The sequence below is a fragment of the Emydura macquarii genome, unplaced genomic scaffold (assembly GCF_026122565.2).
Source record: "Emydura macquarii macquarii isolate MOO-44397 ecotype Brisbane River unplaced genomic scaffold, CSIRO-AGI_Emac_v2 contig_2676, whole genome shotgun sequence".
NCBI classification, from domain to species: Eukaryota; Metazoa; Chordata; order Testudines; family Chelidae; genus Emydura; species Emydura macquarii.
In genome coordinates, this window is record NW_027132813.1 from 14,381,662 (window position 1) to 14,404,240 (window position 22,579).

The 22,579-nt window shown below is 40.1% G+C and overlaps 1 protein-coding gene across 2 annotated transcripts in view; it reads right to left on the reverse strand.

The window, feature by feature from the left end:
* Positions 1–21,975, reverse strand: part of LYPLAL1 (lysophospholipase like 1) — a 41,614-nt gene extending 19,639 nt beyond the window's left edge. The window contains exons 1-2 of one of the 2 annotated variants that reach the window (XM_067564942.1): positions 21,833–21,975; positions 16,672–16,771 (exon numbers count right to left, since the gene is read on the reverse strand). In XM_067564942.1, coding sequence (XP_067421043.1) covers positions 16,672–16,771; positions 21,833–21,917 — 185 coding nt within the window. In that variant the 5' untranslated portion in view covers positions 21,918–21,975. The other variant, XM_067564943.1, reaches the window with a different exon arrangement.
* Between the last annotated feature and the right edge of the window lie 604 nt (positions 21,976–22,579).

The window sequence follows — 22,579 nt, forward strand, 5'->3', positions numbered from 1 at the left end:
GCCGCTAATCTGACAGAATATCAGACCTCAAAAGTCTGACCCAACTCCATAGCTTCCAGATTGGTGGAGGACACAAAAGGACCACTTGACAAAAACACCAAGCAAGAGATCCATCATCAACTACATTGGACAAGGACCTCAGTCCCTCCAAAAGAGCCCATCACCATCAGTACAAATGAAGTGAGATCCTGTCTACACTTACCTCCGGGATTCGGCGGCAGTCAACGGGAATTATGCAAGCTACACAAAAAACTTGCGTAACTCCTGTCGACTTCTCTGCTCCTCTTCTGCATGCCATCTTCACTGCACTGCATCGATGGGAACCACGTTCCTGTCGATTCAGCGCTACGCCACTTGCGAAGGCGGTCTTAATACATCGATTTCTGGATCAACTGAGTGGGTCTTCACTGACTGCTCAGTCAATCCAGAGAAATCGATCTGACGGCGGCGACTTTGCCGCTGTCAGTGTAGCCATAGCCTGAAAGAGGATTTAACCGCAATGAAGAAAGGAAAGGTGACCAGGAGAGATGGTAACCCCCTAGAATTTCTTCATCAGCTAGATCCCAGGGGACTCCAATAGTTGGCGACATTGTACATCAAAACTATGGAATCTAGATGCATCCCAAAAGCCTGGCAGGAGGCGATACTCATTGCCATACTCAAACTGGGCAAACCAGCTGATGACTCTGGAAGTTATAGGACAATATCACTCTTGTGCACAACCCACAAACTCCTGGAACAAATCATCCTCTGGAGAATCAGTCCCCTTGTTGAGTCAGCGATCTCCAAAGAACAAACAGGATTCTGACCTAAACGTAGCTGTAGTGACCACGTTCTGGACCTTATAACATACAGAGGCTGGATTCCAGAGGAAATTTAAGACTGCACAGCATTTGTAGACCTGTCATCAGCCTATGACACGGTCTGGATTAAAGGCTTGATGCTGAAGCTCGCAAGGATCATCCCCTGCCAAAAAACACTAGGTCTGTATGGACAATGCTGAGCAATAGGTGGCTAAGTGTCCACTTGCCCAGGTTCCTCAACAATGGACTACCACAAGGCTCAGTACTCAAGCCGACGCTTCTCCATGTTTACACGAGCAACATACCTCCAATGAAATTGTGCAAATTTGCATATGCAGATGATCTTGCCCTGGCAATGCAAGCAGCCACCTTCAGCATCGAGTCCACCTTGAATGGGGACCTAAACCCCATGGAGGAATATTTCTGGAAATGAAGGCTCAAGCCAAATCCTCACAAAACAATAGTCACTGCTTTCCATCTTGATAACAGGAAGGCTAAGCACACCCTGAAAGTGACCTTCTGAGTCAACAATGTACAACATGACCCCACTCCAACATATCTCAGAGTGAAGCTAGATCACGCACTAACCTTCCATGACCATCTGAAATTGGTCAAGAAATTGCCAAGCACAAGCTGAGGGGCATCAGCACCAGTGTTATGGACATCAGTACTTATGTACTCTGCAACCGAGTATCATGCATTGGTATGGACCAGAGTAGCCATACCCGACTTGTTGATATCTAACTGAGCACTGCAATGCAGTGCATCACTAGAACCCTCAAGTCATCCCCAACACCTTGGCTGCCTGTGCTGTTGCACACTGTGACAAATGGATGGGGAGTAATGCTGCAACGCCCTTTGGGAATTCCAGAGGATCATGGAAAACAAACAAACATGTTCCCATCCACCAGGACCTTAACAACCTTACGCTTGAAGTTGCGCAAGCCCTTTTGGACCCACGCATTTAACGTTCAACAATGCAACTTCAACCCCGATGAAGCTTGGAAAGCTGAACGGGGTTTATGAGAAGTTACAAATAAATGCCTCATAGAAGACCCATAGAAGATCCCTGGCTTCGATCTCCCACAAAGCTTATGGGCAATCCTAAATTACATCCACACAAACTATGGCAGATGCAGATACTTGCTGCATAAATGGAAAATTAAAGGTCCTCCAGTGTGTGACTGTGCTCAACAAAAACAGACCATGGAACACCTAACTAACTACTCAGTGCCCAATTCACAAATACAAAGGAGGTATCACAGCAATACACTCTGCTTCTCCAGACACAATTATCTGGCTTAATCATCTGAATGTAAAATTATAGTTGTTGCTCTACATTTACATCAGACATATGAAGAAGACGAAGAGGAGGTTTTTAAGAACAGGTTAGACAAACACTTGTCAGGGATGGTCTACGTATACTTGGTCTTGCCTCAGCACTGGGGGATGGACTCTTCCAGCCCTATATTTCGATCATTCTATAAGATAAGAGACTACATTCTCGGATGAACTCCCACAGGAAAATGATAAAAGACAAAGCACTACATTATTTGTGGGTGAACACTTTTCACAAAGCGATCACTCTATATCTGCCCTATCAGTCCTCATACTCAAAGAAGACCCGCACAACACTTTCAAAAGACAAGCTTGCTAGACACTAAAAATCATGGACTGAATAAGGACACTAGATTTATGTTTTCTTACAACAATCTGTAACCCACTAACCCCTTCTTTTTTTGTCCTATCACTGCAGAAGTGTCAACGGGCCACATCACCTTGAACAGTCCCTTAGAATATGTACTAACTACCTATGCTAAGCAATCTGTTCCAACTTGTATTTAGCAGTGATGCTCGGAGTATCTTTTCCAGACCTGAAGAAGAACTCTCAGTAGCTCAAAAGCTTGTCTCTCTCACCCACAGAAGTTGGTCCCATAAAAGAGATTACCTCACCCACCTTATCTCTCAGATAGGCAGACAGACAGATACAGGAATATAACACATCTATACAACCCAGATCTAGGCACTGATACAGGAAAGCACGTTTTGAGTTCCACTGCCTTTAATTTGCTTAATTCTAAATTAATCATGAACTTAAGGAAAGATTGCTATTAACCACATCATTTATCAGGCCTTGGTTTGCTTTCCAAAGGAAGAAATAGTGATTGTTTATAAAGCTAAAAGGAAGATCAGTAGACAGTATTCAATACACTGCAGCTCAACTGAAATCTCTTTAAGAAATTTTGTTCTTTACTTCTTCCACTAAGGACTTCACTATTGCTGCTGATTTTACATGGAAGGCACTCAGATACTATGATGAATAGAAGTATAAAATCCTTAGGGATGGATATTATCCAACTACTGGTTATAGGTACTTCTCAAAAAACTTGGCATCAGTGCTCATGGTAAGCACCGTTATTGACAATGGAATGAATGTCAAGAGACTTTAGTTCCTAGAACCAATGGATTAATACATACAAGATTACAATAAAAACAACGGGAGTCCTGTAGCACCTTAAAGACTAACAAATTCCTGCAGGCATAAGCTTTTGTGGGCTGCAACCCACTTCATCAGATGCATGAAATGGAAATCAGATAGGAGGTGTATATATACATCCAAGGGTAAGAAACAACAATGGGGAGGGCAAGTGCTAACAAAGTCAATTCAGTTTAGAGTAGATGAGGCCTATTCACAACCGTTGATTAGAAGGTGAGACTGTGTGAACAGTGACAATTACTTCTTGTAATGAGAGAACCATTCCAAGTCCGTATTCAGACCCAGTCTGGTTGTGTCAAGTTTGCATGAGTTCCCGCTCTGCAGTTTCTCACTGAAGTCTGTTTTTGAAGTTTTTTTTGTAGAAGTATGGCAACTTTCAAGTCAGCTACAGAGTGTCCTGGGAGATTGAAGTGCTCTCCTACTGGTTTATGGATGTTACCATTTTTTATGTCTGATTTGTGTCCATTTATTCTTTTGCATAGTGACAGTCCAGTTTGACCAATGTGCCAGCAATGCCTCTCTGCCATGTACATGATGGCATATATTACATTAGTAGATGTGCAGGTGAACGAGCTCCTGATGGTGTGGCTAATGTGGTTAGGATCTGTGATGGTGTCACTAGAGTTGATGTGCGGGCAGAGCTGGCAATAGGATTTGTTGTAGGGATGGGTTCCTGGGTTAGTGTTCTTGTTGTATGGTGTGCAGTTGCTGGTGAGTATTTGCTTCAGGTTGGGGAGCTGTCTGTAAGCAAGAATAGGCCTGCCTCCCCTGGCTTGAGCGAGTGAGGGATCATCTTCTAGGATAGGCTGTAGATTCTTAATGATGTGTTGGAGAGATTTTAGCTGGGGGCTGTAGGTGATGGCCAGTGGTGTTCTGTTGTTTTCTTTGTTGGGTATGTCATGTAGTAAGTGACTTCTGGGTACCCGTCCGGCTCTGTCAATTTGCTTCTTCACCTCCCCAGGTGGGTATTGTAGTTTTAAGAAAGCCCGAAGATACAACCGGATTTGCTTCGATCCCTCAGAGACAAACATCAACAGGATCTCCATAAAACATATGGTTGTGAATAGGCCTCATCTACTCTAACTGAACTGACTTTGTTAGCACTTGCTCTCCCCATTGTTGTTTCTTACCCTTGGATGTATATGTATACCTATCTGTGATTTCCATTTCATGCATCTGACAAAGTGGGTTGCAGCCCACGAAAGCTTATGCCCGCAGGAATTTGTTAGTCTTTAAGGTGCTACAGGACTCTCATTGTTTTTGCTGTATACAGACTAACATGGCTACCCCTCTGGAAGGTTACAATAGGTTGTTAGAAAAACATTTAAAATTTTCATAAGAGCTTTATCCAACTGTAGCAGGACTGCTCTAGTATTTACATGGGAAAAGTATGGCGTGGACATTACTAAAATATCCACAACAAATTTAGCAATGTACTATTTAGCAAGAGAAATTTAAAAGATACTTAAACACACAAAAACAAACAAAACCACACAACACAGCATCTTTTATCTGACTTTCCTCTATACTGTTTGTTGGCATAACAAATCTTTCAAAGTTGGAAATATGTCCCTCCGCATCTCCTTTGACTTTGTCTCCCTTATTTAGCAAATACTTTAATTTGTTACAAATCAGGAATTAATGCCTTCTGGCTAAGGAACAGTGGCTATGAATCAGGAGAACTGGATTCCATTCTAGATTCTGCCATAGACTATCCAGGTGACCACAGGCAACTCGCTGAACCTCTCTATGCCTCTCACCCGACCTCTGGAGTTGAGATAATGCTATTTATCTATATCACAGGGGTGTTGGTAGGCTAAATTAACTGATCTTTAAAGACATGTGCATTGAGATCCTGGAATGGAAAGTGCTACAGATGCAAAACATTCATTATTTCTCCATACTGCTTCAAAAATCCCTAATTCTGATGTTACCATAAACAGAAATGTAAATAACTGTGAGAAACCAATCAGACATTTGCAAGCCACCCCATTTTCCCCTCTCTTTTCACAATTACTGTGCTGTTGTGTAAGTACCTGACATGACAAAACGATAGGTGAGGACATGGGCAGATTTGTGTGTCATTAAGCCAGAATCGCAGAAACATATGTTATTATTAATTCTCCTATCGTAGTGCCTAGAAACCCCAGTCACAGTCCAGCATTCCATTGTGCTAGGTGCTGTACAAAGAACAAAGAGAGCTCACAATCTAAGTGCAGGACTAAGGACAACAGAAGGATACAGGCAGACTGATGTGGGAGTACAAGGAAACAATGGGATATTTTTATATACATTAGATGTTTACTACAACTGAACAATAGATTTAAAAATAAAGATTTAGAATCATGGTAAAAGTCATAAGGCAATATGATTAAACCTGGGATTAAGGGCCTTAACCTGCAATCTTTACAAATCCCCAATGAAGGAGATGGGAGATTGATCAGTTTAAAGAACACAGGATCAGACCCTCAAACAGGTTGCCAGAATACTTTCGGTTGTCACAAAAATATCCTCACAAATAAATTTAATTTCTCAGAAATACAATAAAAAATAAGTCTCATAAAAGAATCGTATTTTTCAGCTTTAACAGTACATCCTGCTGGCACATCTGTTTTAGCCATTCACCTTGTTCCTTAAATAAATCCCTTTATTAACTGGTATAATACAACTCAGACATTACCACGGTAAACAAATATGTTTGGCATGGAACCATCTGCACAGCTCCAAGAACAGAGCACAATTTTTTTCAAACAATTAAACCACAAAGAATAAAAGACTCCTATGTTACAGTGACATGAGGGGGTTCTCCTGAAACATACACACACAAAAAAAGCAAGGAAATTTAGAGTACACTGAAAATTCCATTCAACACTGATCCTCACCTGACACCATCGCAATGAGGCTCTGAAGCAAAGCAGCTCCATTCCTGCAAGCTCAGTGTGGTCATCAGTTAAGGACAGCATCAGACCACATTGTCTGCCTTAACTTTGGATTTTCTTACCTTTGTGAGTTTAAATCAAACCTTTAGCATTACTCCCAACGTAGCATTCAAAGTAAAGGCCCAATGTCCCTATAATCTCTGTTTTTGAAACTCTCTGAATACAAATTTATGGTGTATTGGGAAAATATGTTTTAAAATTTGGATTTACTTTCTGTACTGATTGTTTTTTTTTAAACTGAAGTTATCTTAAGTACTTTGGAGCGCATGAAAGAGTCACTCCTGTAAAATAAAAAAAGTCTTTCTTCTGATCAATCAAACCCGCAAACTCTGTCTTGTTTAAAGAACACAGTCTACATCTCCCTCTTCCCCCCTCCCCAAACAAGCATGTGAAATGCAATACTATACAAGCTGAACTAACTATAAACACTAAAAAAAAAAATGGGTAGAGAAACAAACAATGCTAAGGAACACCAGGCACCCTGTAAATGGAATCTTTAAAATGCTTCCAAACATCTTCACATCTCGCCTGCAGTGCTCTGTCTGAATAGATTATTAAGGGATATTTTTTAAGTGTGGATTTTTTATCTATAATTGCTTGTTCAGGCGAATACACTGGGGACTGAATCTATGTGATTCCATAATTTCAAGATAAGAATTCACAATAGCACCAGTGATCCAGGAATCTGAATGTATGTATAAAAAACAAATACATTACAAAAAGCTGTCACTGACTGTACCACAGCTTCTCATTTTAACCATTTACATTTTTATTTAAGTACAAAAGTAGCTGTCATGACAGATTAAGGGCCAAATTCAGAGGTAATGACTGAAGAGGTATAAATTAGACATCCATTACGTCCTTTAGAAACACTTTAGTAATGTGTAAATCTAAAATAGAAACATAAGTGAAGGCTGACAATTCTGGCTATTGGATCTTTTTTCCACTGATGTAATTTACACTCTTTTCAGCTCTCTGGAGTGTAGATTACACCAATTTAGATTCCCTTACACCTGGGTAGACTTGATTTCAGTATGTCTAAATGAGTTTAACAAAATAAAAATAACTCAGTACTATTGGTACCACATTGATTACTTAATAAATAATTGTACTTGAACTTCTACCATAGAACTTAAAAGATGATGTGAAAATATCAATCAGCAAAAATCTCATTATAGCAGGAAGATGGATGCCTCGGGTAAGCAGGGTAAATGGATCAGACAGAATACCACTAATTTTAAATATTCCTACTTTCTTTTCTGCTGGTACAGAAGTGCAGTCCAAATAATGGATTGCCAGCTCCACTCTCCGTGAAACTACCACTCTGCTGATGAAATCACATATACTACAAACCCAGCTGGAAAACTGGAGCTGGCCTGGAAAGGGTAAGTACTAGCTATACATTTTCCAGAAGTTTTTAAAGATGTTATACTGAGAGCTTACTGAGGTGCCACATGGCATGAGAGCTGGGAATCTGTGGTGGAGCTAAGAGACCCGTACAAAGAAAGAGAAAGGTAAACAAAGTTAGTAATATGTTGGTTTTTCCCCCTTTATTCTGATTGGGGCTCCACACAACATATTCTAATGCTGGATTTTTGTTGGTTTACATTTATATTCAAGAAAGATCAAGCATGTCAGGCAACAGAGCAGAGTGCCAGACGAAAGTACTTAAAGCTCTAGGGTGAAATCCGGGCAGTGTTGAAGTCAATGGATGTTTTGCTATTAATTTCAATGGAGCCATTTTTCTCTCCTAGTGCCAAATTCTTTGCTGGTGCAATTTGACCCATTGCAGTAATTTCCAGAAGCAGAGAATTTGGCACATGGTTTTAACTGGTTATTTTTACGTATTTAAATTCAGTCTACTTGAACCTCAAGATGAATAAATTTATGAGACGAGGAAAAAAAAAATCTCTTTATTGCCATTTTTTTCCTGGTTTAACTTTTTCAATTATTTAGGATGAGTTGCACAAACCCTTACAGTCAGGAATAAAGGCAGTCAGTACATATAAGGGTTTTCAGGATCACGCTCTTTGTCTGGGTGCTCCCTAACTAAACAAAAAGAGACAAGTTGGTTACAAAAAACTTGGTAAAAAAATCATCCAAACAAACAAACAAACAAAAAACCCCACATTACTCTTGTGTCAAAATCCTAATGCCAAGTTTTAGCCCAGGTACATTTCATGCCAAATTTATAAGCCTCTCAAAAAACAGGATTTATCTTAGACACAAGCACACTGCTATCGTTAACAGTGCAGCCTGACCGTGTAATACTGCACCAATAGTTACTGCATTAGATATGTGTCAGGAGAAGCTCAAGTAAATTAGACTTGAAAGTATATGTAAACAAAAGAGGAAAAAAGATGGCCTATATACATATCAAATTTTCAAACACTTCTAAACTAGGATCACTCGCCATTAGCCCTTACTCATGTATGCTGTTCCATGGAACTCAGTGGGCCAGATTCTGATCAGTTACATCAGTGCAATGTATCTATACTGGAATTGCTCTGGATTTACACCAGTGTAAATGAGAGGAGAATGGATCAACAGGAGTAGTCAAGAAACAAGAATTGATAAGTAACACAGCTATGGGTATTTTTGCTGGGGGAGGAGAATCCTATTACCTTATACAGAACTACTGACAATTCTGGCTATTGATCTTTTTTCGACTGATATAATTTTTGCCTGAGGGCAAAGGAACACATATACACTAGTTTTATATTTTAAAAATCACTCTTATTTTAAACTAAAACATTACACAAAACTGAAAAAGCCTTTAATCTCATTTTTGCAAACCCTTGTTGCCTCAAACCTAATCTGTACTAATGACTGGAAGATCCGTTGCACATTAATGCTATGAATTAGTCAATTTTTTTTAAGTCAAGGATAGCACATAAAAATTGTTTAGCTTTAATTGTATGAGAAGACTTCTTAGCCTACCAGTAAATGTTTGGCAGTATATTCTGTAAAATACTGACATTTTAATAACCTGAGGCTTCACTGCGATACTATGGACCAAGGTGCACCTTTACATAAGCAACATTCCCTTCGAAGCCAGAACGGAATATACTTCAGAAAGAAAAGTCAAATGTACAGCTACAAAAGGGGGGAATAACGGGTAGTACTGCTGTAAAGGATCTGGGGGTTATAGTGGATCACAAACTGAATAGGTCAACAATATGAGGCAGTTGCAAAAAAGGCTAATAACATTCTGGGGTGTGTTAAGAGTGTCGTATGTAAGATATGGGAGGCAATTGTCCCAAGCTATCCAGCACTAGTGAGGCCTCAGTCTGAGTCCAACTTGGGGTGCCATGCTTTAGGAAAGATTAGGACAAACTGGAGAGCATCCAGAGGAGAGCAACAAAAACGATAAAAGGTTTAGAAAACCTGATCTATAAGGAAAGGTTAAAAACTGGGCATGCAGAAAGACGGAGGGGACAATCTTCAAATACGTGAAGTGTTCTCCAGGTCCCCTGAAGGTAGGACAAGAAGTAATGGGCTTAATTGGCAGCAAGGAAGATTTAGGTTAGATATTAGGAAAAACTTTTTACCTTTCAGGATAAACACTCGGATAGGCTTCCAATGAAGGTTGTGGAATCCGTGTCAGTGGAAGTTTTTAAGAACAGGTTAGACAAACACCTGTTAGGAATGGTCTTGGTGTACTTCCTCAGTGCAGGGGGATGGACTAGATGATCTCTCGAGGTCCCTTCCAGCGGTACATTGCTATGATTCTATAACACAGACCTATGTACCACTTAAGTCTCACTCAAACCTCAGAATAAAACATAGGTAGAACTTTAAATGGTGCTGCATGGACCTCAAACAGGCCCTCTGAAAGCGGTGAATTAACCTTTAAATATTTACTGGTAGTAGGGTGAGGCCATTAGGAATTTTTGGCAAGAGTTATGTGATTTGAGGGGAATTAGTGGGCCAGTATCTGCTTTTAATTGCAGCACTTTATATCCCAAACAACTTCACTGTAACATCTTTTAGAGGTAGTAGAAAAACAGATTATGTCTATAGGATGCTACACTGGAGTTACTCAGGATTTATATCACTGCAACAGAGCAGCATTTGGCCCAGTGAGTTTTATACCATAGTGTTATTCTGGATGTATCAGTCTGCAAAGTACATCAATTTTAAAAATTTCTACACAATTGTAGTATTTACTATTAGTTCAAATGGTCTTCTCACAGACTACCTCCTCCAGAACGTCCTGCTATTGGTGATTGTAGACCCACTGTCACTTTGCTGAATGAAAATGGCCAGTGGCATATTAGAAACTCTATTTGGAATCAGTGGTGTGTTAAGAGCACTGGAACGAACTTCTAAGCCAGGCTCTGGGGTTCAGAGTGGCAACTCTGCAGAACTGATGGCAAACAAGGTATAGGGGGATCAACAGGCTAATCACAATGAAAAGAAGATTAATATTTACGATGAGAAAAACATAATGAAAGTGTTAAAATAAATAATGTAACATATACCTCAAAACCCCGACTTATTGGGAAACAACATGAATAATGCTTGCAACAGCAGAATTCTTACCCATTCCCAAGGTGGAGATAACAGGGACTCCTCTGCAGTGGGAAAAGGTTGAGATGAAGAGAAGCAGGAGGAAGAATGCCACTAGTTAGGTTACTCATTCCGTCATCCACACCCTGAGAGATGACCTGAGACAGAATTATTATTATACTCTGCTCTTCCTCCCTCAAGGTACCTGCTGGGTGAAGATGCATTCATGGTTTGCATGTATTTCATATTGGTATGTTATCCTGAGCGTTAAATTGCTCACGTACTTGCAGCACACAAGCAGCAAAGGATATATGAGAAATGAAATGGAAAGACATTCAATGTGCACAAATGTGCTTTCACCATGCCGCACAATAATGTTATAGTGTAAATTTCAAGATAGGTCTTTATACTGACCACATAAATATAAAGAGAAACAGCTTGACAATATCTGAAATTCATCTATGCGTCCATCAAAATCCCACTTCTACAAGGCTTCTTTGTTTTAAATTTATGAATGAGGTTAGGTCTCATGAAACTGAGGGATTAATAACATTTACTTGAGCCAAACATAGTACGGATAGGCACAGTGCATGCTCCCCCACACAGCTCTGCCAATCCATCTCAATCCTGACCTGCAATACTCCTGCTGCTTTTCCAATCCTAGGCCTCTCATGAGCAGAGACTGCTGCCAATGTAGCTGAATGGTGCCAAACTGTCTGGTGTTTTTGTGATGTGGCCAAACGGGGACTAGGATGAAATAAAACTCACCTCCACTCATGAGCTAAGTTAAGATTTGAACCCAACTGAAAGGCTGGAACACCAGTCCATGCTATTGAACAGCCTCTAGCAGCCATATACTTACAGAGGAAGGACAGGATATTTTGCAAAAACTATGCAGAGCGATCTGTTGGCCATGAGAAGATGTGCTAGTGGATGTCAAAAAGATCCACAAAATAGCACAAATAATGTATTTAGTTTACTTTCTGATTTATAATGGGAAAGACTGTCAGAAGGGAATGCTAGACAGCCCAAAGAATTTTTGACCTATATTTTTCAAGAGAAATATAAAGGTAAGGTATATTTATTAAAACAAGTGGAGCCTCAATGGTTTTAACTTTACCACATTAGTTGCTGCAATGCCAATTTAAACTATCACTTTCTATTTAAAAAAAAAAGCTAAATTGGGTGGTATTCAGTTCTCCGGATTTAGACATTCAATAGAAACCGAATGTTTAAATCACAATGGTAGCAGCTGAAACAGTATTTAAAACTGCACCCGTGCTGACCCAAATAAACAAGAAAAAAAAGAAAAAAAAGGAAACCCTTTTCCTTTAAAACTGTGAGTGCATACGTGGCTTTTAGAATTGCATCAGCTACTAACGCTACAACTTAAACCCTTGGTTTTTAATAAAAGCATGTGCATCAAATTATTGGGGGGAAAGCCTAATTCAACTGTATTTAACAATTTAAATCTGGCTACAGAGACATCAGTGTTGGAAGATAGCTTAAAATATTGAAAATGATCATTGTCGTTTATTTTAATGGGTCATTCAATTAACTTCTCTTTTAGCTGTCTATGTCATACAGAGATAAAACAAACTGCTTCTAGAAAAAGGGAAAACTAAAAACAGAAACTTGTAAAATGATGTGGCCTCAGCTACTCGTTTGCACCTTCTAGAGTCCATCCCATTAATCTTTCCCCGCCTCTTCACAGCCACCAAAAACTCCTTATTTTATTAAATCCGGGTTTAATAAATGTATGCATTTCTTTCACAGTAATAAACAGGGGCTCACATGCTTTCTGTATCAGAGCCCATGCGCATCAAAGCATTTGTTAGTATGTTAGAAAGTAATGTTAGATCTACATACATACAAATATTTTCATCTTTTGAATAGGAATAATGCAAGAACTGACTGAAATTTTAGATTGACCATAGACTAAGTAGCTCACTATGGGACCTGACAGCTATTGCATTGCCTTTAAAACATTTGGTGAAATTTAATGTCAAGAACAAATACTAAACAGGAACACAGCTGAAGTACTTGTCATTGGACTAGTTTGTTTTGTTTTTTAAAAGAACATTAAAATCCAAAGACGGGTGATGGGATACAGAGCCTTCCATATCTAGGTCACAAACATAAAATCTGGCGCCACATCAATAATGACAGAAGCTATCATTAGATTGGTGGCCAATGAGTTTGGTAGTACATTCCCACTTCCCCAAGGACAAGTGACCAATAAAAAAAATTCACTATGCTAGCCACTAATTGGCAGCCATCTTGGTAGTTATAACATGCACATCAAAGACGAGGGCCAAATCCTGCCAGGTGCTTAGTGCTCTCAACTAGTGTGATCTTAAGTCAACTTCTTCATTCAAATGACCTCTTTATTTTATCATCTTCAGATATCAACATGTCTATCGACGCCTGAAGGCAGAAAGCAGCTGAAGCCCTTAGCACCTCATAGATCCGGCCCTGAATAAGCTTAAAAAGTGAAATACCCCAGCAGACACATTGGTAAAGATGTCCAAGGAAGTTGCTGTCCATGTTGTACCTGTTTGGGGGACAGAAGGTCTTTGGTCTCCAGTGTGTTAATCCAGCTCCTTATGCCAACATTATATCATAGATGGGTACATATTTTAAAGTAAAACAAACGTTAAAATTATACTTTGTTTATAGCAACTGAGTGCCGGCCATATTTTACAATTTTTTTATTATTTTTTTTTATTTTAAAGCAGCCCAGTCAGGTATTTGAATGCAGTCAGCTTCCATTACGGAAGAGTGTCATAAAAAATTATAATCTTTCTCCAGGTTTTTTAAACCTCCTACAGAATAAAAGAATTATGGTTTAAAAACAACTATAAAATTGATATAATTTCTTTAGCACCTTATCGCTTTCATCTCTATTATGTAAGTCTTTTCCCTAAGAATTTGCCTTGTATCATTCCTCAATCAACACTAAGTCATTTTGTATTTTAAAAGTTAATCTAACAGGATGAATATATTTTTAGGATTCTATTCTGGAGTATGTTCTCTAGTTCCTCCAAAGGAGCTCTGTCTAGGATAGCTGGTGAATTAAGACAACCCAGTATCTCTTACAGGAAATAGGAGGAAAACAACAATTATTTCAGTGCTGTGATAAAACAATTATTTTTTCCAACACAGCATGATAACATTATACAAATTCTACTGCTTGTCAGATCTCTTAAGAGATTCAGGCAACATTTTAGGCATGCCTAACTTCTGAAGTTTCTCTTTGCTTTTCACTAGGGTCAAAATTGCTGGTAAGTGTTATGCTCTGATGCTCAATGGTGGATTTCTAACCTGCACAGAAACACTGATGTCAATAGAGCTCCACTCAGACACAGCTGCCCCCCCATATATTATCAACTGAAGGATCAGGGCCTTTAGTATACTTGGACACCTACTATTGGGTACCTTAAGGCCTGATTTTCAGTACCTGGGGGGAAGGCGGGGGAAGAATCGGGCCTTATATTTAGGTACCTAAATATGGGTGTAGGAGCCTAACATTTGTCACTCCAATTTGACAGTTTTGGCCATGATTTTTCTTTTCTATGGAAAGAGAAACCATTACAGACTTTAAAGCATTAGATTTAAACACCAAAATAACAAAAACCTATACTGGCTGAGCAAAGTTATTTACATTTCAACCAGTAAAGCATATCTTTACAAAATTTCTTTGTCTGTATATTGCTCCAAATGGTGGCAAGTATTACTGTACTTAAGTGCATCTGTTTTATTTCAGATCAGTTAATAGTGCTTATCAGGAACAAAGGGGCTGTAATGCAATATTTCATAATGTACTTCCCAGTTGCCAGTCAAAGACAAACACAGTACAGGTACTGTTCTTTGGATATACCCCTTTCACACAAGGGGAACAGGATGGAAAAATACTGGTAAAAGCTGCACAGTTGAATCAAATCATGCTTGACCTCTGTTTGCTTTGGAAAAGAACAGTGAGAATAAACTTGTCTGAAAAGGGGCAACTATTTATTCATATCTTTACATTACAATATAGTATCTTTCTTTACAACTCATCTTTATTGAAACTTTACAATCTGTCTCTGAGTCAAAACAAACTTCCTATAACAGCTCCTTGGTAAATCATAACATATACTGATTTAATCATTGATATGTTGGCTATGGCTGTAGTTATCTACCAAAAATAAAATCAGAGGGCAAGATTGTGGCTTTGGACACCTGAAGTGCACTTGAAAAGGAAAGTGGAGTTTTAGTAACCTGATGTGGCCTTTTGCCCACATAGGACAAACACAGGAAGACTGAAGGAGGATCATTAGATAAGTTAATTCTAGCAAACTTGCATCTACTGCCAATAGTCATGCAGGGGATAGGGCCTTTTGGGACCCACTGAGTGCTACTGATTACGCTAGCTGCACACAGAGCCTAGTGGTCAAGGGAGCAGTAGATATGTTGTTTGAATAAAATCATGCCATAGTGGAACTGACCAACTGAAATACCTCCTTTAAATCCCTCCATGAAACACACTTCTTCTACCAAGATTTTCAGCAATGGCCAGTGCAAGTTTTCTCCACAAACCTTACTTGCTCTCATCCATGTAGAGCGTGTCACCTGTGTCGCCTACATAACTAGACTGTAAACTCCTTGGGGGAAGGACTGTTTCTCTATAGAAATGTGATGAGCCAAACAAAATCTTGACTATTTTTTTGTCCTGTGTTTGTACAGATCCTAGCATAATGGGGTACTGGTCCATGATTAGGATGCCTAGGTACTACTACTACTACTACTACTACTATATACATACATACATACATACATACTAACTAACAACTGGTTTTGTACCACCAGAACACTTAGGAACCAATTCAATAAAAACTCTCTCAATCTTCTGTTCCTTGAAAGTCTACATGAAGTGCCACAAACCTTACCCCATATATATATTTAGGACAAAAGCTTTCAAACTTTGGTATCTAAAATTGAATACCTCAATCCATATTTAGGCCCAGAATCGAAAAAGCACTTAAGCATGTGTGTAAGTGTCACTGACTTCAATGGAAGTGCTTTCTTGAATCAGCGCACTCAAATAAATGGCCTGATTTTTCAGAGGCGCTTGGCTTATCTCTGAAAATTGGGCCACTTAGACAGCTGAATATGGATTTAAATGACTAACTTTAGGCAATCAAGTCCAAAAATGCTGGCCCTGGTTTGTAAGCTCCTTAGGGCAAGTACCTTCTATTTCCAGTATACCACTAAGCACACTGTAGCACTTTACTAGGACTAAACAAATAATAATGGGGCTTCCAAACGCAGACATCTGTGACGAGGAAACTGGATTCAATTTTTATTGATTCCGAGCCCAACTATTCTGAATTAAAAACCAAAACAATCTTGTGATTCAAATGTTTTAATTTCCAGAGCTGTCGCCAATAATGGAAGATCATCCTTGCATTGTTCCTAACTACAGAATATATTTACTACAAGGGGAATACTCCCACCAGTCACACAGAACTAAAAGTTTGAGATTATGTATAACAAAGTGTTTGGTTTATTCTGGTCATAGATTTATGGGAACAATTACAGATATGGAAGTGGCCTTGAGCATGATTTAATAACATGGTTACAGCACGTCATAGAAAAAGCCCTATTTATGTTATTCTTGTGAAGAATTCAATTGTAATGCAGACAGGGCTTTAATGTGGATTAGAAGAGCGTGTCTTATATAAAATCTCATGCATTTAAAAACAGAGTCCTGTGGTTGCAAAGCATTATTGAACTCCAAGAATCACCAAAAAAAGTACAGAAAGAATTGCAAAAGCAAAGCATTACCTGTACATAGAGGTATAAGAATATTTTCACAACAATGATTTTGTCAGAAGATTAGAGAAATTTAGTCCTAGCAGTAAAATGCATTGATCAATACCTGGTGGGAGCTGTTGGATAAATGATTTTTATATGCTGGAAAGCCAAATCCTGATTCCGAACTTGTTTGATCCACGCTCTTACTCCTGGGCCAGTATCACCTGCATAACAGGAACACACAGGAAGTGTTATTCCACACATTTATAGGTAGCACCATACAATGCCAAAAATATTTATACTTGAAATTCACTTCATTTATAAACTTGATCTTGCTAGCTGCTCAGCAACTTCTAGAAGAACTAAAGCACCCTGAGCCCTCTTTGAAATCAGGAGGTACTCAACACGCCGCTCAGATCACACTCTTAAAGGGGCTACATACTATCGCTTTTATAAATATTTTGCTACAACACTACTGCCATTGATTTCCCAACTGGCCACAAAAATCTTCTATCCTTCTTATAACCTAGATTATTGGCCAATAATAGTGAAGTGATAAAAAACCCACAAGGGAATGCAATAAAAAACAAAGTAAAAAACAGACCAAAAAGCTTGCCATCTTAAGTCCGCTTTAAAAAAAACCAAACATATATTTTATTATTTCCATTTTTTTTTAAATTACAAAGATTTAAATTAACAGACCTCAAAATTTAGTTGAAAATAATAATAGTATAGTTAAGTGTTATGTTTTTATTCAAAATAGACTCAACCAAAATCTCAGACCCAAATTCCCCTGATTTTTTGGTAAAAGTTCAAAATATGAACCTAGATCCAAATACCTGGCTCCTAGATTATGATAGGCTGCTCAAAATCCTAAATCCAAATAGTCCCTTTCTTGGTAGTTGGCTGAGATCAGAGGCTGAATTTTGTGGTTTCAGTCCGCACCCAACAACAATTTATCGAGTCCATGATCCTACAAGCAGATCCACATGTGTGGATCCTTATATCCATGTAGATTCAATGTTTTCAAAGTGCCTTACAAACATCAAACATTCATTTTCTCCCCCTTTAAAGGTCTTATCTTCAGTGAACATCTGCAGTGTTCTCAATGTATAAATCAAGTTTCGCCCCTAACCTACCCAACTCTTATCCACACAGACGAAAATGTCTAGCTCGAGTAAGTAGTTTTTTAAACAAGAGCTAGCTGGCCAGTCAGGGAAGTGGGTTGACGTTCGAGTGGTACTGACACTACAGCAAATAATACAGTGGGGAAGCAGCATCTTCAGTTACAGCAACTGATCAGCAGCTAATGCCATCACTCTGTGCTACTAATCCAAATCACTGTGTATATAAAGTATTGTTTCATGTATCCTCATTCTCAATAGGGCCAGGCTAACTTGAGCGGTGTAACAAGTGTATTGACTCAAGGTAACTGCTGCAGTGAAGACAAGACCTGAGATGGAAAAGGCTTTTTATTGCTTTAGGTTTCAAGGAAGAAAGCCCTGAGATATTATTGACAAAATAAAATATAAATAAATAAATACTGCTGGGATTATGCTTCAGTTAATGAATGGACAGCAAATGGACCCTGTTCTGCACCTGCTTACTGCCAAACATGAAATGTACTATCGTGAATGGCCCTATTTAGGTTGAATCACAAACAATTCACAGTAGTAAGTGCTAGTCTCAATGGTTAGTCTTTCCAGGATTGGGCCCAAAATTTGTACACTGTTTATTTGACTTTGCCATTTAAAAAAAAATCTCTATAAAATTAAAGCCATAACTAGGAACCCGTTTTGATTTATTCTTGCACACATGCACATGAGTAAGTTTGATCATGTGAATAGTTTAGGCTGGAATCAAAGCAAATCTAGTTCTCAACAGTCAATCTTGGAACATACGGGTTTTCTAAGAGACACTATTAACAAAATACTTTTAAAAGCTTGAAAATAAAATTCCTTTCCCTACACACCTCTTTCTTCAGTTAGAAAACATAAGCCTTGATTCTGCAAATCGAAGTTAAGCGTGCATGCTTATAAACATTTGCAGGATCGGGGCCATAGATCTTTACATGTTTTCTTTGTGATACAGGAAACATCACATCACCCCTTTATTTACTGACATTTCATGAGCTTTGACAGTGTCAGCAGGAGCATGCACAACTCTGGAAACCATGGGGGCTTGTACACACTTCCACTTATGTCGATATAACTTACGTTGCTCAGGGAGTGAATAAGCCATTCCCGAGTGACGTAAGTTACATCACCCTAAGCGCAGGTGTGGGCTGCGCTACATCCGCAGGAGCGCTTCTTCCACCAATATAGCTACCGCCACTTGCAGAGATGGTTTTATTATGCTGACAGGAGAGCAGAGAGTGTCTTCATCAGATGCGCTACAGCAGCGCAGCTGTAGCGCTTCAAGTGTAAACTAGCCCTTGGTCTGCCCAAACAGCTTGCAGAAGAGTCATTAGTTAAGAGAAAATGTGACTTTGGCCCTTGTCTACCAACTGTCATCATCACCCTAACATTGTCATCATTACCAAGGTTCCCATTTGGATGCACTTAATTAATTTCAGCTACATAAAAAATACCACAGCAAAAAGGGCTGGAATTCAGATATTTTTACACACTATTTTAGCACAGTCTTGTCTTCTGAACAGTACTAAGGAGGATGAATAATGCACAGCCAATTCAGTTTCAGGGACCTATTTCAAAGCCCATGGCTAAAATCAGCTAGCTATGGCACTGATTGCTACCTTTTCCTTTTAAAAGAAAAATAAAATTTTAAATTTCCCTTTCAACCATGAGTGGTCAAACTTCTCCCTCTGACCCTCCATGTCTCTCTCATACACATACACAGAGTTGAGTACCTGTCTACAAAATGATTACAGATTTAAGGCTTGACTCCATTGTCTTAAGGCCACTGCTTTTCTTGCTGAACTCCTACATCACCTGTATACTGGATGTACTGCACAGGGAGTTCTCCATTACTTTCCCATTCAAGCTGGTTCAACTCATCCTCATATCACAATTAATTGGTGTCAACCAATCAGAAAAAAAATGCATTCATGTGACTGGCACTCAGCTGTTGCTCTGCATTACAATTGCTGTCCAGAGGGCATCAAGGCAGTGTAACTTGCCAGTGCACATTAAGGTAACTGGCTACCCCTGGCTTTGGATACCACCCTGCAGAACTGTTAAACAAAACCAAATAAAAGAGCACTTTTACTTTTTCTGACAGCTGCACTGTAAATATTATGAGCAGAGTTATAACAAAAATGAAAGATTGTACAGTACTTAAAGCACTCGTGGAATCAACCTCTAACCATAATCTTCCCCCACTTCTACAAAATAAGAGGAAATTATTTCCTCCAGCATTAAAGTATTATAGTTAACAGGAGAAACTGAATGTACCGTACTAACTCCCCTTGATTTGTATGCTTTGTGAATTCAAAACAGTTTTGACAATCCTGGTTTAACAAACTAAATTGGATTACAAAAATAAAATGTATGGGAGTACTTTGTGAAATCAAATATAAACGTCATGCTTTAATACACATATATATTAGTAAAATAATATTAAGAGTTCTAATTCCAGCACTGACAGATGCTTACAGACAGCACAACAGAATGTATTCCTAAAGACTCAATCCAGCTAACACTTACGAGTATACTTAATTAATTAAAGGAACACAGTCAATTTAAAGATTACATTTCCACCTGTTTTTCTTTAAACCCACTGTTGTTACAAGCAACACCTAAGATGACTATAACTTACAATGGAGGGGGGGAAAAATTCAGTTTGGTCATTTGGGGGCAATTAACAGCATTTTAAAATATAGTTCGTTTCACCTCTATGGTGAGGTAGGACCTGGGTTGGGAATTTCAAAAGCATTTACATGATGCAGAAGCACCAGTCCCATCGATTTTAGGCACTTTTGAAAATCTCACACCAATCCTGTAAATGTTTATGCACATAAGTAATTTTTTTTTTACTTATTAAGGTAGTCCCCTGCATGAATTCAGTTATCCATTTACATAAGGCCTTGTCTAGACTAGGATAAAAATTATGTTTGCTAACAAGTTTGAAACTTCTAGCCTATACAAGGAACACTGCCTTTAACACATGTTGAACTGGTCAAGTTAATGCTGAGGGGGAGTGTCAGCTTTATGTATATATGTTAAAGTACATACCACATTGTCTACACTAGACTTTTAAAATGTACCCGTTAGGATGTGTTAGCTCCGACACCTTTTATCCTAGTCTAGACATGGCCTTAGTGTTTGCAGGATTTGTAGCCTTAGTTCCCCTGTTATTTGCACACAGACTGCAGCAGGGGAGAGAAAAACATTTTTGAAAGGAGAGGAAATTGTGGATGTAAAACCACAAAAGCTAGCAGGGGAATTTGGGAGCAGATACAGAAACTCAAACTAATCTTAACTCAGTTTTTGAAATTGTCTAGATTTCAAACCAATAGAGTCCCTCTAGCGCTCCATTTTACAGCGGAAGAATGATGAGGCATGGTGAGGTCAAAGGTCTGATTTTGAGCCTTTACTCACATGAGTCATCTCTTTAAAGGCAGGGGTGCTACTTGCATCAATAAAACCCTGAGTCTCCAGCCTACATTCACAATGGTCCATCCCTATGCACTAACCACTACAACATAACCCTAAGCAGTAGGGTGACCAGATGTCCCAATTTTATAGGGACAGTCCCAAATTCAGGTGCCTATTACCCCCCACCCACTGTCCTGATTTTTCACACTTGCTATCTGGTCACCCTACTAAGCAGGGTTTAAGACCCCTGGCAAGGGTGACAATTACAGACGGGTGAGAGGCATCTAGTTCAGTTACTCGGGGGCACTGAAAAGGCAGCAGCCCTTGGTTTGAAGTAATAATAGCAACTGAACGCAGCATCCATCATACACAGGGTTTCAGCATCCCTCCTACAACAACTGCTCCAGTACCCCTGGCAGGGACCACCTTGCTACTGTAGGGTGCCTTTGGCTTTATCACAACAGAAACACCGCGCCCCCCCCCCCCCCCCATCAAGGGTGGCTATTTCACATGTCACATCCCCCACTGACACCTGTGGCTATTATTCTCCACAAACAAAGAGAGGAAGTGTATCAATGAACATGACCCACTGGGCAGGAAAGCAGGACCCAGCCACACCTGACACCACGCGACTAGAAGCCCTGGCTCAGCCCTAGGGCGGGGTCCCCGCGCTGGCCCCGGCCCCGGCCCCTGCAAGGTCCTGCAGACACAAAGCGCGAAGGCCTCCACCTGAGCCGTGCAGCAGGATCACCGAGGCGCTGTGCCTGCCCGCCGGGGACACAACGCTCCTCTGCAGCACGGTAGGGGCCGCCATAGCCGCGCGACTTCCCTCCGTCTCCGCGCCGAGAGAGCGCAGCGCAGCGCAGCGCAGGGCAGGGTACAGCTTGCCGCGGGCGCTGCTGGGCCGGGACGTCGCGTAGCTCACCCGCTGTCTCCGCCCAGCTGCTCAGGTCACTGGGCGGGGCGGGAGCGGAGTCGGCGCAGGGCGGAGGCGGGGCGAGCTTTGGGCTGCCGCCTGCCCGTCAGCGCTCAGCTAGAGTCCCGGCTCCCCTAAAGAAAAGCCCGCCTCGTGCTCCTGGCGAGTGAGGCTCAGGCAGGGCTGTGCCAGCCTAGCTGGATCTGAGTCACAGCCACGTAGGCACCAGAGCCCCTGGGACCCTCCATGCACTTGCCTAGGGTTGCCATCTCCAAGGTACCAAAAAACCCAGAGCACGTTTGACCCCTAAAACTGGACAGCTGGCAGTGTGAACTGAGAATCTTTACTGGTATCTCGGGATAGCTACTTCAAATAAAGAGGGAACCTTAGTCTGGGGTGGGCATATTCCGTCTGTTCCTTTTGATGCCCTCACCCCCTTGTGACTTGTTGCAATAATGGGCTTTGTTGTTAGCCCACCTTCCCTGGGGAGCAGAGATCAGGGCAGGTATCTAACTCAGTGAGCCGCTGGAACTGGTTGGAAAATTCCAAGGAGAGGGACA